Genomic DNA, 17340 nt, shown 5'->3' with positions numbered 1-17340 from the left:
CAACTGACATGGCCGCCGCCATACTTCCCCCCCCCCCCCGGCTGCCAGACTTTACATCCCGGTGGTCCTGTGATAGCAGACCCAGGTAGACTGGCTGCCCACACAGCAGTCCCCCAGCCAGTCTCTATGCCGGAGGACGGACCGCTCGTGACCGTGGCGTCAGCGGCCTCCCACGGTCCTACTCACCTGCATCCCCGTCCCGGTCCAGAGTCTAAGCCCCTGCCGAAAGCACTAGCCGAGACTAGCGTTGCGGCGCCGGCGGGGGTAGATGAAGCAGGGACCCGTGCGTCTATTGACGCGTGGTTTCACCAGGGAACACGTGCCGCCTGCTTTGAAGTAAATAATAATAATTAAAAAAAAAAAAGCAGTCCCACTGTGAGTGTGGTGCCTTCTCGCACCAAACAGAACAACTGACGCCCTGTGACCAGGGGCGGGGTATATGGGGAGAACCTAGTGCATCCTGGGAACTGAGAGCTTGGATTAACTGTTTGGTGCCTGGATGAATCCATAAACCCCAATGTGATGGCTGTGGACCCCGAAGAAGAAAAATAATAATCAATATTTATACTTGGGAACAAATCTACCATTGATGGTACAAATGATCATGAAAGGAGCTGCACACCTTTCACATGCAGACAGGCAGTCTTTCTTAAGTGCTTGTTATGGAACTAATTTATATACAGTAACAGCATATAGTGTCACACCAAACATAAGTACAACAGGCTATTTAAAAAACACAAACTATAAATACTAAACAAACTAATTCTAGATATCCATACAACAAACATGTTACATAACAGAACAGACAACCTAACAACATATTATATTTTTAACTGGAATTAAATACACTGTGTGCTAGACTATGGGGCCTATGTATCAAAGCTTGATGAGAGATACAATTTTAAGATATAAATCACCAATCAGCTTCTAACTTACATTTTATAGGCTGTGTTTGAAAAATGACAGTTCGGAGCTGATTGGTTAATACTTTTTCTCTCACTATTTTATCTCTCATCAAGCTTTGATACATAGGCCCCTATATATTGTACTCAAACAAGGGGCCAAATGTAATAGAGTGGAGTTTAGAAAATAACTCTCACCTTTTTAAACTCGGCCAATGTAATAGAGTCTGAGAACATGAAAACTTGCATGTTTTTAGACTAAAAGAAACCCCACGATTTAAACTCTCATCCAGATGTTTTCCCATTAAGGGCTCGATTCCATTCTACGCGATGTGAATAGCGCCGGGAATCAGCTCCGGAGCTATTCAATTCTACGCAAAGTTAGGTCGGGGAAGGCCCGTTCTCGCGCCTTAAACAGGGTGTTTAGGCACTAGAACGGGCATTCTCCGACTAAACTTCCTGGCGCGATGCCGTTTTCCCAGTGCTAAGGGCAGAAAATAGCATCATGTCTGGACTTTCGTCGATTTCTGCTCGCATCCCCGGAGGGGTGCGAGAAGAAATCCTTAGTCAGGCTTAGCAGCGCGGTGTACTGAAAAGCTATGGGAGCTTACTCCAGCGCTATTCACATCACGTAGAATAGAATCGAGCCTTTTGAGGATAAAACTTGACCAATGCGAGAGTCTACTGCTAAACTCTCACATTTCTAAACTCTCACTCTAATACATTTGGCCCTAGATATCTGAAAGAGAGTGAAGTATAATAAAACAGTAGACAAAGTTAGATATATATATATATATATATATATATAGATATATATATATATATATATTAGGGGTGAGCGGGTTCGGATTTCTGAAATCCGAACCCCCCCGAGCCCCCCCGATCCGAGTCCGATCCGAGTCAGGCTCGACTTTTCCCGCCTGACTCGGATCTGACATCGAGGCAAAACGTCATCATCCCGCCTTCCGAGTCTCGCGGGTTTTGGATCCTATATAAGGTACCCGCGTCGGCGCCATTTTCTCACTCGGCTGTGGACAGTGAAGAGGGAGGGTGGGAGTTAGTGCTGTGTAGTGTAGTGTAGTGTAGTGCTGCTGTTGTCCACTACTTCAAAGTCCATAGGGGCTGGCTGTGTTGTGCTGTGCTGCTGTTGTTAATAGGGGCTGTGTCCACTACTTCAAAGTCCATAGGGGCTGGCTGGACTGTGTTGTGCAGTCAGTTCTCCATAGGGGCTGTGTCCACTCCAAAGTCCTGTGCAGTGTCCCAGTCCTAAAGGGGTGCTGTAGTGTTGTCCAGGGGGTGCTCTGTCCATCAGGGGTGCTCCCCCCAAGTGCTAAAAAAATAATATATTTTCTGTGTTTGTGAATTGTGTGCGCAGTAGCCGCACGTGCATCAACAAAGTAGTGCCAAGCGTGCGCCTGTGTCATAAGTAAAGGGCCGGCTGGCTTGACCGTTAAGGGTGCTGTAACCCCCGAAAGTACACTCCAGTCCAAACCAAAAAAAAAATTATTTTCTGTGTTTGTGAATTGTGTGCGCAGTAGCCGCACGTGCATCAACAAAGTAGTGCCAAGCGTGCGCCTGTGTCATAAGTAAAGGGCCGGCTGGCTTGACCGTTAAGGGTGCTGTAACCCCCGAAAGTACACTCCAGTCCAAACCAAAAAAAAAATTATTTTCTGTGTTTGTGAATTGTGTGCGCAGTAGCCGCACGTGCATCAACAAAGTAGTGCCAAGCGTGCGCCTGTGTCATAAGTAAAGGGCCGGCTGGCTTGACCGTTAAGGGTGCTGTAACCCCCGAAAGTACACTCCAGTCCAAACCTAAAAAAAAATTATTTTCTGTGTTTGTGAATTGTGTGCGCAGTAGCCGCACGTGCATCAACAAAGTAGTGCCAAGCGTGCGCCTGTGTCATAAGTAAAGGGCCGGCTGGCTTGACCGTTAAAGGGTGCTGTAACCCCCGAAAGTACACTCCAGTCCAAACCAAAAAAAAATTATTTTCTGTGTTTGTGAATTGTGTGCGCAGTAGCCGCACGTGCATCAACAAAGTAGTGCCAAGCGTGCGCCTGTGTCATAAGTAAAGGGCCGGCTGGCTTGACCGTTAAGGGTGCTGTAACCCCCGAAAGTACACTCCAGTCCAAACCTAAAAAAAAATTATTTTCTGTGTTTGTGAATTGTGTGCGCAGTAGCCGCACGTGCATCAACAAAGTAGTGCCAAGAGTGCCCCTGTGTCATAAGTAAAGGGCCGGCTGGCTTGACCGTTAAAGGGTGCTGTAACCCCCGAAAGTACACTCCAGTCCAAACCAAAAAAAAATTATTTTCTGTGTTTGTGAATTGTGTGCGCAGTAGCCGCACGTGCATCAACAAAGTAGTGCCAAGCGTGCGCCTGTGTCATAAGTAAAGGGCCGGCTGGCTTGACCGTTAAAGGGTGCTGTAACCCCTGAAAGTACACTCCAGTCCAAACCAAAAAAAAATTATTTTCTGTGTTTGTGAATTGTGTGCGCAGTAGCCGCACGTGCATCAACAAAGTAGTGTCAAGCGTTCGCCTGTGTCATAAGTAAAGGGCCGGCTGGCTTGACCGTTAAGGGTGCTGTAACCCCCGAAAGTACACTCCAGTCCAAACCAAAAAAAAAATTATTTTCTGTGTTTGTGAATTGTGTGCGCAGTAGCCGCACGTGCATCAACAAAGTAGTGCCAAGCGTGCGCCTGTGTCATAAGTAAAGGGCCGGCTGGCTTGACCGTTAAGGGTGCTGTAACCCCCGAAAGTACACTCCAGTCCAAACCAAAAAAAAAATTATTTTCTGTGTTTGTGAATTGTGTGCGCAGTAGCCGCACGTGCATCAACAAAGTAGTGCCAAGCGTGCGCCTGTGTCATAAGTAAAGGGCCGGCTGGCTTGACCGTTAAGGGTGCTGTAACCCCCGAAAGTACACTCCAGTCCAAACCTAAAAAAAAATTATTTTCTGTGTTTGTGAATTGTGTGCGCAGTAGCCGCACGTGCATCAACAAAGTAGTGCCAAGCGTGCGCCTGTGTCATAAGTAAAGGGCCGGCTGGCTTGACCGTTAAAGGGTGCTGTAACCCCCGAAAGTACACTCCAGTCCAAACCAAAAAAAAATTATTTTCTGTGTTTGTGAATTGTGTGCGCAGTAGCCGCACGTGCATCAACAAAGTAGTGCCAAGCGTGCGCCTGTGTCATAAGTAAAGGGCCGGCTGGCTTGACCGTTAAGGGTGCTGTAACCCCCGAAAGTACACTCCAGTCCAAACCTAAAAAAAAATTATTTTCTGTGTTTGTGAATTGTGTGCGCAGTAGCCGCACGTGCATCAACAAAGTAGTGCCAAGAGTGCCCCTGTGTCATAAGTAAAGGGCCGGCTGGCTTGACCGTTAAAGGGTGCTGTAACCCCCGAAAGTACACTCCAGTCCAAACCAAAAAAAAATTATTTTCTGTGTTTGTGAATTGTGTGCGCAGTAGCCGCACGTGCATCAACAAAGTAGTGCCAAGCGTGCGCCTGTGTCATAAGTAAAGGGCCGGCTGGCTTGACCGTTAAAGGGTGCTGTAACCCCTGAAAGTACACTCCAGTCCAAACCAAAAAAAAATTATTTTCTGTGTTTGTGAATTGTGTGCGCAGTAGCCGCACGTGCATCAACAAAGTAGTGTCAAGCGTGCGCCTGTGTCATAAGTAAAGGGCCGGCTGGCTTGACCGTTAAGGGTGCTGTAACCCCCGAAAGTACACTCCAGTCCAAACCAAAAAAAAATTATTTTCTGTGTTTGTGAATTGTGTGCGCAGTAGCCGCACGTGCATCAACAAAGTAGTGCCAAGCGTGCGCCTGTGTCATAAGTAAAGGGCCGGCTGGCTTGACCGTTAAAGGGTGCTGTAACCCCCAAAGTACACTCCAGTCCAAACCAAAAAAAAATTATTTTCTGTGTTTGTGAATTGTGTGCGCAGTAGCCGCACGTGCATCAACAAAGTAGTGCCAAGAGTGCGCCTGTGTCATAAGTAAAGGGCCGGCTGGCTTGACCGTTAAAGGGTGCTGTAACCCACAAAGTACACTCCAGTCCGAACCAAAAAAAAATTTATTTTCTGTGTTTAGCCGCACGTATATATCAAATCGATATAACATAAATGGAGGACCAAACTTTCTCCGATAAAAATAAAATAGAGAAAGATCAAGAACCACTTCCTCCTAGTGCTGAAGCTGCTGCCACTAGTCATGACATAGACGATAACATGCCATCAACGTCGTCTGCCAAGGCCGATGCCCAATGTCATAGTAGAGGGCACATACAATCCCAAATGGCAAAGTTCAGGAAAATGACCTTGAAAAAGACATTTAAATCAGCTGAAGAGAAACGTAAACTTGCCAATATGCCATTTACGACACGGAGTGGCAAGGAACGGCTAAGGTCGATCCCTAGTATGTTCATGACTAGTGGTTCAGCTTCACATGACGATGGAAGCACTCCTCCCACTAAAAAAATCAAAAGAGTTAAGCTGGCAAAAGCACAGCGAAGAACTGTGCTTTCTAAGAAGATATCACAAATCCCCAAAGAGAGTCCAAGTGTGGTGGTGGTTGCGATGCCTGACCTTCCCAGCACTGGACGGGAAGAGGTGGCTCTTTCCACCATTTGCACGCCCCCTGCAAGTGCTGAAAGGAGCACCCACAGTCCACTTGCTGATATGCAAATTGAAGATGTCACTGTTGAAGTACAACAGGATGAGGATACTGGTGTAGCTGGCGCTGAGGAGGAAGTTGGCGAGGAGGATTCTGATGGTGATGTGGTTTGTTTAAATCAGGCTCCGGGGGAGACAGTTGTTGTCCGTGGGATGAAAAAGCCCATCACGGTCATGCCTGGGCAGAAGACCAAACATTCCACCTCTTTGGTCTGGCAATATTTCTATCCAAATCCGGACAACAACTGTCTTGCCATATGTACCATATGTAAAGGTGAAATAAGTAGGGGTAGGGACGTCAACCACCTAGGAACATCCTCCCTTATACGGCACCTGCAGCGCGTTCATAAAAAGTTACTGTCAAGTTCAGAAACTTTGGCTCAGACCGTAAGCAGTCCAGGGACACCTAAATCCCGTTGTCCTGTTGTATCCAAGCGCCTGCAAACCACACCGTCAACTCCCTCCTCGTCAATTTCCTCCTTAGTCAGGATCGGAAGTAGTCCTGCAGGCCATATCACTGGCATGACTGACTCTCCTATCCGGGATTCCTCCGGAGGATCCTGCATTGCTACGCCTACTGCTGCCGCTGCTGCTGTTGCTGCTGCTGCTGGGAGTCGTTCATCATCCCAGAGAGGAAGTAGGAACACCACTACTTTTACTAAACAACTGACCCTCCAACAGTCCTTAGCGAGGAGGATGAAGTACGACAGCAGTCATCCTGAAGCAAAACGTATAACTGAGGCCTTGACTGCTATGTTGGTGTTAGACGTGCGTCCGGTATCCGCCATTAGTGCAGTGGGATTTAGACAATTGATGGAGGTAGTGTGTCCCCGGTTCCAAATCCCGTCTAGATTCCACTTCACTAGGCAGGCGATACCGAGACTGTACAGAAACGTCAGAAAAAGTGTCCTCAGTGTCCTGAAAAATGCCGTTGTACACAATGTCCACTTAACCACGGACATGTGGACAAGTGGAACAGGGCAGACTAAGGACTATATGACTGTGACAGCCCACTGGGTAGATGTATCACCTTACGCAGCAACAGCAGCAGCGTCACCAGTAGCAGCATCTCAGAAACGCCAGCTCGTTACAAGGCAGGCTACGCTGTGTATCACCGGTTTCAGTAAGAGGCACACCGCCGACAACCTCTTAGAGAAACTGAGGGAAATCATCGCCCAGTGGCTTACCCCACTTAGACTCTCCTGGGGATTTGTGATATCTGACAACGCCACCAATATTGTGCGGGCATTACATCTGGGCAAATTCCAGCACGTCCCATGTTTTGCTCACACAATAAACTTGGTGGTGCAGAATTTTCTGAAAAGCGACAGGGGCGTGCAGGAGACGCTTTGGGTGGCCCGAAAAATTTCTGGCCACTTTCGCCATTCAGCGACTGCGTGCCGAAGACTGGAGCGCCAGCAAACACTCTTGAACCTGCCCCGCCATCACCTGAAGCAAGAGGTTGTGACGCGGTGGAACTCAACCCTCTATATGCTTCAGAGGATGGAGGAGCAGCAAAAGGCCATACAAGCCTATACATCCACCTATGACATAGGCAAAGGAGGGGGTATGCACCTGACTCAAGCGCAGTGGAGAATGATTTCCGTGTTGTGCAAGGTTCTTCAGCCCTTCGAACTTGCCACACGTGAAGTCAGTTCAGACACTGCCAGCTTGAGTCAGGTCATTCCCCTCATCAGGCTTTTGCAGAAGCAGCTGGAGAAAGTGAAGGAGGAGCTAAGACGGAGCGATTCCGCTCGGCATGTGGGACTTGTGGATGAAGCCCTTCATTCGCTTTGCCAGGATTCCAGGGTGGTCAATCTGTTGAAATCAGACCACTACATTTTGGCCACCGTGCTCGATCCTAGGTTTAAAGCCTATGTGGTGTCTCTCTTTCCGGCCGACACAAGCCTGCAGAGGTGCAAAGACCTGCTGGTGAACACACTGTCAGCTGAAGCGGAACGTGACACGTCAACGGCTCCTTCTTCATTTTCTCCCGCAACTGGGGCTGCCAGGAAAAAACTTAGGTATCCTAAGCAACCCGCTGGCGGTGATGCAGGGCAGGCAGGACCAAGTTTGGACATCTGGTCCGGACTGAAGGACCTGGCAACAATTTCTGACATGTCTACTGTCACTGCATATGATACTGTCACCATTGACAGAATGGTGGAGGATTACATCGGTGACAGCATCCAAGTAGGCATGTCAGACAGTCCATACCTGTACTGGCAGGAAAAAGAGGCAATTTGGAGGCCCCTGTACAAACTGGCTCTATTTTACCTGAGTTGCCCCCCCTCCAGTGTGTACTCCGAAAGAGTGTTTAGTGCAGCCGGGAACCTTGTCAGCGAAAGGCGTAGGAGGTTGCTTCCACAGAATGTGGAGAAGATGATGTTCATCAAAATGAATTATCAGCTCTTCCAGGGAGACCAGCCTCCAGAAGGTACAGAGGGACCTGTGGTGGTGGATTCAAGTGGGGACGAGTTAATACTTTGTGAGGATGAGGATGTACACACTGAAGAGGGTGAGGAATCGGTGGATGAGGAGGATGAGGATGACATCTTGCCTCCGTAGAGCCAGTTTGTGCAGGGACACATTAATTGCCAGCTTGTTTTGTGGGGGCCCAAACGAACCAATCATTTCAGCCACAGTTGTGTGGCAGACCCTGGCGCTGAAATGATTGATTTGTTAAAGTGTGCATGTCCTGTTTATACAACATAAGGGTGGGTGGGAGGGCCCAAGGACAATTCCATCTTGCACCTCTTTTTTTCTTTGCATTATGTACAGTTTGGGGCCTAGTTTTTCTAACTGCCATCCTGCCTGCCACTGCAGTGTCACTCCTAGATGGGTCACGTGTTTGTGCCGCCCACTCGTGTCGCTTAGCATAGTCATCCAGCTACCTCGGTGCAACCTTTTGGACATAAAAACACTATTGTGAGGTGTGAGGTGTTCAGAATAGACTGGAAATGAGTGGAAATTAAGGTTATTGAGGTTAATAATAGCATAGGAGCAGAAAAACCTACAAATTCTGTGATTTTAGCTGTTTTTATGCTTTTTTTCAAAAAAATACAGATCCAAAACACAAAACCCAGAACCCAAAACACGGAAGGGTGGTTTTGGCAAAACCAATCCAGATCCAAAACACGAAGAAAGATCCAGATCCAAAACCAAAACACAAAACACGAAAAGTGGCCGGTGCACACCCCTAATATATATATATATATATATATATATATATATATATATATATATATATATATATATATATATATATATATTAAAAAAATCAACTAGACTTCACAAAATGGACTTCCATACACATACAGCAAGGTTACAGGTTGTATAACCTAGCGTTCCCACTAGGTTGTTTTAGCGGGGCGCCGCGCCCTGCCGTATTTCTGAAGAGCAGAAAGCATCCTGCCCTCCAGCGCGGCGCCCCACTGTGACCGCAAAGCTTGGGGGCTGCCCGGCATGTCCGAAAGTGCCGGGCACGCCCCCAGAAGTGACGAAAAGGGAACGCGTCAAAGACACGCCCCCTTTTCTTTGGCCACACCCCCATTCAGGTGCGCACACCAAAGGCGCGCGCAGAAGTGCCCTAGCTCTAGGCCTGGCGTCCTGCCGGACCTAGAGTGAACACTATTAAACTAACCCTGAATGGCTAGGGAAATACAGTTTACTCTACTCATTCACAAATAAACAGTGTTTTTAATTTTCTAACCCTAGTTTCACTGGAAATAGTCACACCGCAAACCAATGTGTCTATCACTTGGCAAAGGCGTGTTGTACTCAGGAGGCCGGCGGTCACGATAATGACAGCGGCATCCCAACAGTCAAAATCCCAAAACATTCCGGTGGTATTAGGGTTAGGGGGAGGGTTAGGCTGCAGGAGGGACGAGTTAGGGTTTGGCTGCGGGAGCGTTGGGTAGGGTTAGGGTAAGGGTTAGAACACTTACCTAAATCTGTTGGGATTTTGACCATCAGGATGCCGCTGTCGGTATTCTGACCTTCGACATCCTGACTGTCGGAATCCTGTATCCAACCTAGCAAAAGCTCCTATCTGATGCTGCCCTAAAACGAACGTGTCACTTAAACAGAAGTAGCCTCTAATTTGAAGCCTGAACTAATATTTAAGGCAATCCAGTATTGCAGTTTACTAGAAACCGATAATTCATTACAGGTTGAGTCTCCCATATCCAAAATGCTTGGGACCAGGGGTATTTTGGATATCAGAATATTCCGTATTTTGGAATATTTGCATAAAATAATTAAATATCTTGGGAATGGGCCCCAATCTAATAACAGAATGCATTTATAGTTTTATATACACCTTATACACACAGCCTGCAGGTCATTTTATACAATATTTTCACTAATTTTGTGGCTCAAAGAAAGTTTGTGTACATACATGAAATTTATTTATGTTTCATATACACATTATATACACAGCCTGAAGGTAATTTTATACAATAGTTTTAATAATTTTGTGCCTTAAACAAAGTTTGTGCACACTGAACCATCAAAAAGCAAAGGTTTCAATATGTCAGTCATGCTAAAAATATTCTGTATGTCGGAATATTTGGATATGGGAGACTCAACCTGTACTGTAAAATAAGTAATTCCCTGTCTCAGTGATGTTGCTGACTCCTAACAAGCGTATAGGCTCAGACACTGCCTCAAAACACGGAAGGTGCAATTGGCAGGTTCACTTTAAAGTTCAGGTATTTCAGTTATTTTCAGAAAAGAAAAAGACTTCAATGCTTACATCCCTGCAACATGCACCAGAGCACAGCGTCCTCTTGAACAAAACATTTAAGTGGCATGCTGACACATTCATTTGTATGGAGCGTTGGAGAGTTGCCCTATTTATCTCTATGGAATTTAATATGCATGAGAAACTGGAATTAAAATTACAAGCTTTCAAAACAATTGAGGGATCTTCTCCAAAATTAAGTAGTTTTGTAGCTTACAAATCATAATATCAGTGAGAATAAAGCTGACAGCTGTTACAATGTCTGAGACTGGCTGTTGTAGTCCCTTCAATATAATTAACACGAAAGTTTGGATAATACACATGAGTCTGGATAAAACAAAATTATTGAAAGCTCTGTACAAACCGTGCAACAGCTGGCTCCCAAACTCCTCATTTTTAATTACAATGGGTGCATATTCGGAATGCATTTGGTGTTTGTTGTTGTCAGATGAAAATAAAAAAAAAGTTAAAAAAATAAATAAAATAATATATAAATATATATATATATATATATATATATATATATATATATATATATATATAAATAATGGTGAAAATGTGGTCTTACGTTTATATAGTTCCCTTCAAAGCATCAGAAACTTTTCTATACAGAGATGAAATGTGAGAATGACTGAAGAATGACAGGTTGTGAAGGATATAAATAAAAGTAAGTGTGGGGGCGAGGGGAGTGGAGTGACATACAGGAGGCGACAGGAATGACAGGTAGTGAGGGAAGGGCACAGGTGTGGGGAGTGGGGTGACAAGAATGATCTGTAGTGAGGGAAGAGTACAGGTGAGGGGAGTGTGGATGACAGGAATGATAGGTAGTGAGGGAAGAGCACAGGTGAGGAGTGTGGATGACAGGTAGTCAGGAAAGAGCACAGGTGAGGGAAGTGTGGAGGACAGGTAGTGAGGGAAGAGCACAGGTGAGGGGAGTGGAGGTGACAGGAATGACAGGTAGTGAGGGAAGAGCACAGGTGAGGGGAGTGTGGATGACAGGTAGTGAGGGAAGAGCACAGGTGAGGGGAGTGGAGGTGACAGGAATGACAGGTAGTGAGGGAAGAGCACAGGTGAGGGGAGTGTGGATGACAGGTAGTGAGGGAAGAGCACAGGTGAGGGGAGTGGAGGTGACAGGAATGACAGGTAGTGAGGGAAGAGCACAGGTGAGGGGAGTGTGGATGACAGGTAGTGAGGGAAGAGCACAGGTGAGGGGAGTGTGGATGACAGGTAGTGAGGGAAGAGCACAGGTGAGGGGAGTGGAGGTGACAGGAATGACAGGTAGTGAGGGAAGAGCACAGGTGAGGGGAGTGTGGATGACAGGTAGTGAGGGAAGAGCACAGGTGAGGGGAGTGTGGATGACAGGTAGTGAGGGAAGAGCACAGGTGAGGGGAGTGGAGGTGACAGGAATGACAGGTAGTGAGGACTCAGGGGAGTGGTGTGACATACATGGAGTAATGGGGAATGAGTGAGTGATGGGAGGATTCTTATCTTACTGTACCGCATCAGGACTCACCGCAGCCGTAGCCTTACGGGCGGCGGGCACTATGGCGGGCAGGGGTGCGGACATGTTGTTGCCGCACATACACCGGGTGTGCCAGGCAAGTCCTCGTGCTGCCGGGTGTCTCTCGCCTCCGCACACGGCCACGCGCCCCCTTATCCTTCAATAACCCGGAGGCAGCGAGAGAGAGCGCACTGGCAGCAAAGTCGCCGCGCGGAAGGGGGCGTGACTTCAGCGTCATGATCTCGAGACCAAACGCCCCCCTGGTTTCCAGCCAACCACCTGCTGCGCCTGGACCCGCACTACGGAGAGTAGGCGGTGACGCTGGAGGCTGGCTACCGCCGATTGGTGGAAAAAGCTATTGTGGGCGGGGACACAGGCGTTTTCGTTCGACCTTATCAGTCCATGGGATGTGTGACGTCAGTCAGTCAGTGCGACTGTGTAATATGCATGATCCTGAGGTCACGACACTTAGACAGTCAGGGCGGTGTGTGTGCGGACCATGTGCAGTCGCTGTGCTGCCTCTAAGCTCGATCAATAAGTCTCCAGTTACATGTTTTACAGACTCCTTTACAAATTGCTAATAATAATCCAAGCAGGCTTCCAGTCTGTGGTCAGAAACAGAAGGAGCACTCAGTACTTGTTGCCTCCTGGGGCAGATACTTTACACACTCCTATAGGACTCAGGGTCTGATTCAGCATGGATCGCAGTTGCAACCACGTACGCAGATCGGCCGATGGTGTGTACTGTGTATGCACAACTGAGCGTGCGCAGGTTATCACTGCGATCAAGCACGCAGTCAGGAATCCATTGCAGAGTGAGTGACAGGCCATGAGCGTTTGGGGGTAGTGACAGGGAGTGAAGAGTTTTGCATGGGTGTGCATAAATTAGTCACTGCGATTGCCTACGCAGCTTGATTACAGGCAGTGACGGTTCTAGAGGCGGACTAATAGGGCCGGAGTGCCGGCCCCTAGAAAGCGCCATTGAGTCCCGATAAAAAAAAAAGTTGCGCCGGTCCCCGCACCCCCCAGTAACCCACCGCAGGGATGCTCCATTTTCCGGGTGCCCGTTGAGATTTGTTACCAGCGGGCACATGGCTCCTTCCCTGCAGCGGCAGCCGAAAGCTGGAGCTCACTCCTGAGCTCCGGGCATTCGGTATGGGATCCCGGCTGCCGCAGATAGCACTATGGGAGGGATGTCATGATGTCTCTCCCATAGATCCGAGGAGCCGTAGCTCACTCCTGAGCTCCGGCTCCCGCAGAGAGCACTATGGGAGGGACATCATGACTTGTCTCCCATAGATCTGTGGAGCGGTCGGACAGGACTGGAGCGGAGTTTAAGATAAGTATTGTGTTTCTACTTTAATTGTATTTTATTTATTTTTTTCTAAGCCCTAGCACTGGAGGTATTAGTATAGGGGGCATTACTACTGGGGGGATTACTATAGGGGGCATTATTACTGTGGGCATTACCAATGGGGGCACTACTAATGGGGTCATTACAAATGGGGGCACTACTATAGGGGACATTACCAATGGGGGCTCTACAAATGGGGGAATTACTAATGGGAGCACTGCATGGGGGGCACCACTACTGGGGCCGTTGTGTAAGAGGCACTACTACTGTGGGCATTGTATTCGAGGCACATCTACTGTGGGCCTTGTGTATAAGGGGCACTAATTTGGGCATTGTGTAACAGGGACACCACTGTGTGTCATAACATGAATAAAGGACTACTGTGTTGCGTAATTTGAATTGGGGATAATGTATTATAAAAGAAATTACTGCATGTGGCTTATTGTGTTATACAGGTTATTACTGCGTATGGAATAATGTGTTATACAGGTTATTACTGCGTGTGGCATAAATTAATGTGTTATAAAGGACATTACTGCATGTGGCATAATGTGTTATAAAGGGCATTACTGCATGTGGCATAATGTGTTATATAAAGGCCATTACTGTGTGATGCATAATGTGTCATATAAAGGGCATTACTGCGTGTGGCATAATGTGTTATAAAGGCCATTACTGTGTGACGCATAATGTGTTATATAAAGGGCATTGCTGCATGTGGCATAATGTGTTATAAGGGGATCACTGTTTAAGACATACTGTGTAAGGCGTTTTACTGCGTATGGCAATTATTCGCCATGAGGGGAGAGCTTGGGGGAAGCCCAGCACCTCCGTAAGTGCTTGGCACGCCCAACAGTGTGATGACTTGCGGGTGTTCCGCAAGGACATGCCCCCTCTCCGGAAGCGTGCACGCTTTCAGCACGCGCAGAGGAATGCCATCTAAAAAGTTATTTATTTTGGGGGGGGCACAACTGGAAACTTTCACCCTGTGCGCCATAATATCTAGAACCGGCCCTGAGTACAGGTCAGACCTTTAATTCTGCGTGAGAATCTGATGTTACTCGATGTTACCGATGTACACGCAGAGGACTGCAAGGTATTACGGATGTAAGAAAGCAGTAGTGGTCATCTATGGTGGCTGAGCGGTTGCAAACATTAGCATATTTTCGCAGCAGAACCGTGCATGATCGCAGCTGCGATCGCAAATAACGATCCATGCTGAATCAGACCCTCGGTTTGTAACCAGGAGATGATTTCACGTTATCTTTGGTTTTAACCAAACATGTCAGGAAATTCCTTAATTGGTCTGTTTACAGGATTTTTCGTTTGAAACCTAAATCCCTAAATATAATATAATTCAGATTAACATTAACATAAATCTTTGTTGAATAGTAAAGAGAGTTATTTAAATGTAATGCATACAAAGCACAGCAGGATGGCTGCTCAATACTATACAGAAATGTAATAGGACTCTATTAAATACACAAGATGAATGGAAAATAGCATTATACATTTTACGATTGTTTACGATATTCCTCTTACCACCATTTTCCATCAGGGTCTCTATGCGTACCTCGATGGAATCAGAATAATTATAATCAAGTTTAAATAAATAAAAAGTGTATTCCAGAGCTATAGCATGCACTGGGCCACCTACCACTAAATAATGCAATAAAATTGCCCCCCCCCCCCCCCCAAAAAAAATACATATTTTAAAACTATACAAGCCTGCACAGATCTTAGGGTTATTTCAAACCATGGCGGGTTTGCAGTGGGATGGGGCTTTAGAAACTGTCGGGGATCGACCGCGAGTTCTATTTAGAGGGTCCATACGACTTTTAGTAAATATTTTTATTTTTTACTAGAACCTGCCGTAAATCTGCAGCGGGTTCTAAATAAATACAAATCTGCCACTTAGTTTAATTTCCCCCTCAGAATTGAGCTTGCAAAAACATGCCTTACATCAGGACTAATTTCCACACACTATTATGTTCATGCTTTAACAGCATGCTGTTTTTTTTTATCTGCAAAAACCACTGGAATAAAAAGTACCCAAATTTATATATATATATATATATATATATATATATATTATATATATATATTTAAATTTGGGTTTAAATCTCATTTTGGGTTTCCATCTCATCACTCCAATAACATATTAATCCTTCACCTCTATAGCAGTGTTTCCCAACCTCGGTCCTCAAGGCACACTAATAGTTATGGTTTTAAGGCCATACTGAGCACAGGTGTCTTAATTAGTAACTCAGTTATTTTGATTTAACCATCTGTGCTCATGCATGGATATCCTAAAAACCTCGACTGTTAGTGTGACTTGAGGACCGAGGTTGGGAAACACTGCTCTATAGTAATGCATCACTGTTATAGTACTCCATCACCTCTGTAGTAACACCTTTCTATCCCTCGCCTGTGTTTTAACACATTCAACATCCCTCTCCCTCACCTGTGTAGAAATACAATCACTCCCATACACCTGTATTAACACATTACACTTGTAATAACTTATTCCCCTCTGGAGTAGTACATTTCCCCCACTCACCCCTGTAGTAACACATTTGACATTCCTCTCCCATACCTGTGTAGTAAGTAACACATTCCCTTCTCTCACCTCTATAGTAACACATTCCCCTCCTTCATCTGTGTATTAACACATTCCCCTCCCTCACCTCTATAGTAAGACATTTCCCTCTCACTTCCTCTTGTAACACATTTTCCTCTCTCACCTCTGTAGTAACACATTCCCTTCCCTCACTATTGAAATAGGGGAGCCACACCAACTGCCAGTGATGTTTGGCAGCACTTGGAATGACAGTTGGTGTTTGAATATGAACTGTGCAGCAGTCACGATGAGTCATTCAGGACATTGCACAGGGGGAGGAAACATTTTAGGCCTTTTTCACCCCCTTAGGAGTCAAATTTCGAAAAAAAATCCCTTCTTAGTGGGCACCTACATCATGGAAGGAATACACTTCCCGATTTTCATTTTTCTAGGACCAGGGGTTTGGGCTGGGTGTTGATGAGTCAGTCAGTCAAGACATTTGATTTTATATATATATGTAGATAGATAGATAGATAGATATACATAATGTTTTCATCTATTATTTTAAATGAATAGTAAAGTCCCTCAATTTCCATTTTATTAGTCACATAAATAAATGGAATCTTCTCATATTCCAATCTATAATAACCCATAAGGGGAAAAAAAGCACCCTGAATGAGTTACTCTTAGGGGAACCGAAACACAAATGGACAAAAAATTGCAAGTTTGTGAATACGCAGTCAGAGCAGTAAGGAGTACCATGCAGTAGTTTCACACAGAAACACAGCCAATGGATTAATACAAACCTACATATCAGAGCAGAGTAAAATGTATTTCACAGTTGGATTAATAAAAAACACGTATTTATGCCAACTTTATTAAAAGTAATGATCACATACTACTCTATTCCTGGTAGTTCAGTTGCTTGAGATGCCACCACCGGGTAGGGTGCCGGCTGTCAAAATACAGACAGTGACATCCTGATGCTGAGAATCCCATCAGGGGCTTAGTAAGTATAGTAACCCTCCCTCTTTCACTCCCTAACCCTCCTTGCCTGCATCCTAAACCTCCCCCACACACCCTAACCCTCCCCGTTAGTGTCTAAACCTAACCTTCCCCCCTTTGTGCCTAACCCTAATCCCCCCAGGGGTACCTAAACTTAACCCCCCCCCTGCCCGCAGCCTAACCCTAACCACCCCCCTCCCACAGCCTAACCCTAACCACCCCCCTCCAGCAGCCTAACCCTACCCACCCCCCTCCCGCAGCCTACCCCCCCCCCCTGTGGTGCCTAAACCTAACCCCCCCACGGCTAACAGCTAACTTGGCCCACTATACTCACGTTCGGGATGCCGGCTGTCGGGATTCCATCACTAAATCTGATGCTCTGACCTCATTTTTACCTTGTCTAGCACTTTGTTAACTGCTGCTTAGTAAGTCTAGCCCCCCCCCTCTGCAGACTAACCATAACCCTCCCCTCCTGCAGCATAACCTCGATCCTCCCCCTGCAGCCTAACCCTAGCCCCCCCCATGGTGCCTAAACTTAACCCTTCCCCTAACTCCATCCCAAAATCTCAGCCAGGACTCTTCTTGATGTATCAGAATGGTTTTACTTTTGAAAAA

The 17340-nt window shown here is 46.3% G+C and overlaps 1 protein-coding gene across 2 annotated transcripts in view; it reads right to left on the bottom strand.

Moving 5' to 3' along the window:
- Positions 1–12020, bottom strand: part of LYPLA1 (lysophospholipase 1) — a 52709-nt gene extending 40689 nt beyond the window's left edge. The window contains exon 1 of one of the 2 annotated variants that reach the window (XM_088469538.1): positions 11819–12020. In XM_088469538.1, coding sequence (XP_088325664.1) covers positions 11819–11887 — 69 coding nt within the window. In that variant the 5' untranslated portion in view covers positions 11888–12020. Of the gene's footprint in view, positions 1–10669; positions 10703–11818 lie in introns of those variants that run through there. The other variant, XM_088469539.1, reaches the window with a different exon arrangement.
- Positions 12021–17340: the final 5320 nt, after the last annotated feature.

The sequence above is a fragment of the Taudactylus pleione genome, unplaced genomic scaffold (genome assembly GCF_031769625.1).
Source record: "Taudactylus pleione unplaced genomic scaffold, aTauple2 ptg000093l, whole genome shotgun sequence".
Lineage (NCBI taxonomy): Eukaryota > Metazoa > Chordata > Amphibia > Anura > Myobatrachidae > Taudactylus > Taudactylus pleione.
Note: the sequence above shows the minus strand (reverse complement) of the source record. Positions and strands in the feature narration are given on the sequence as shown.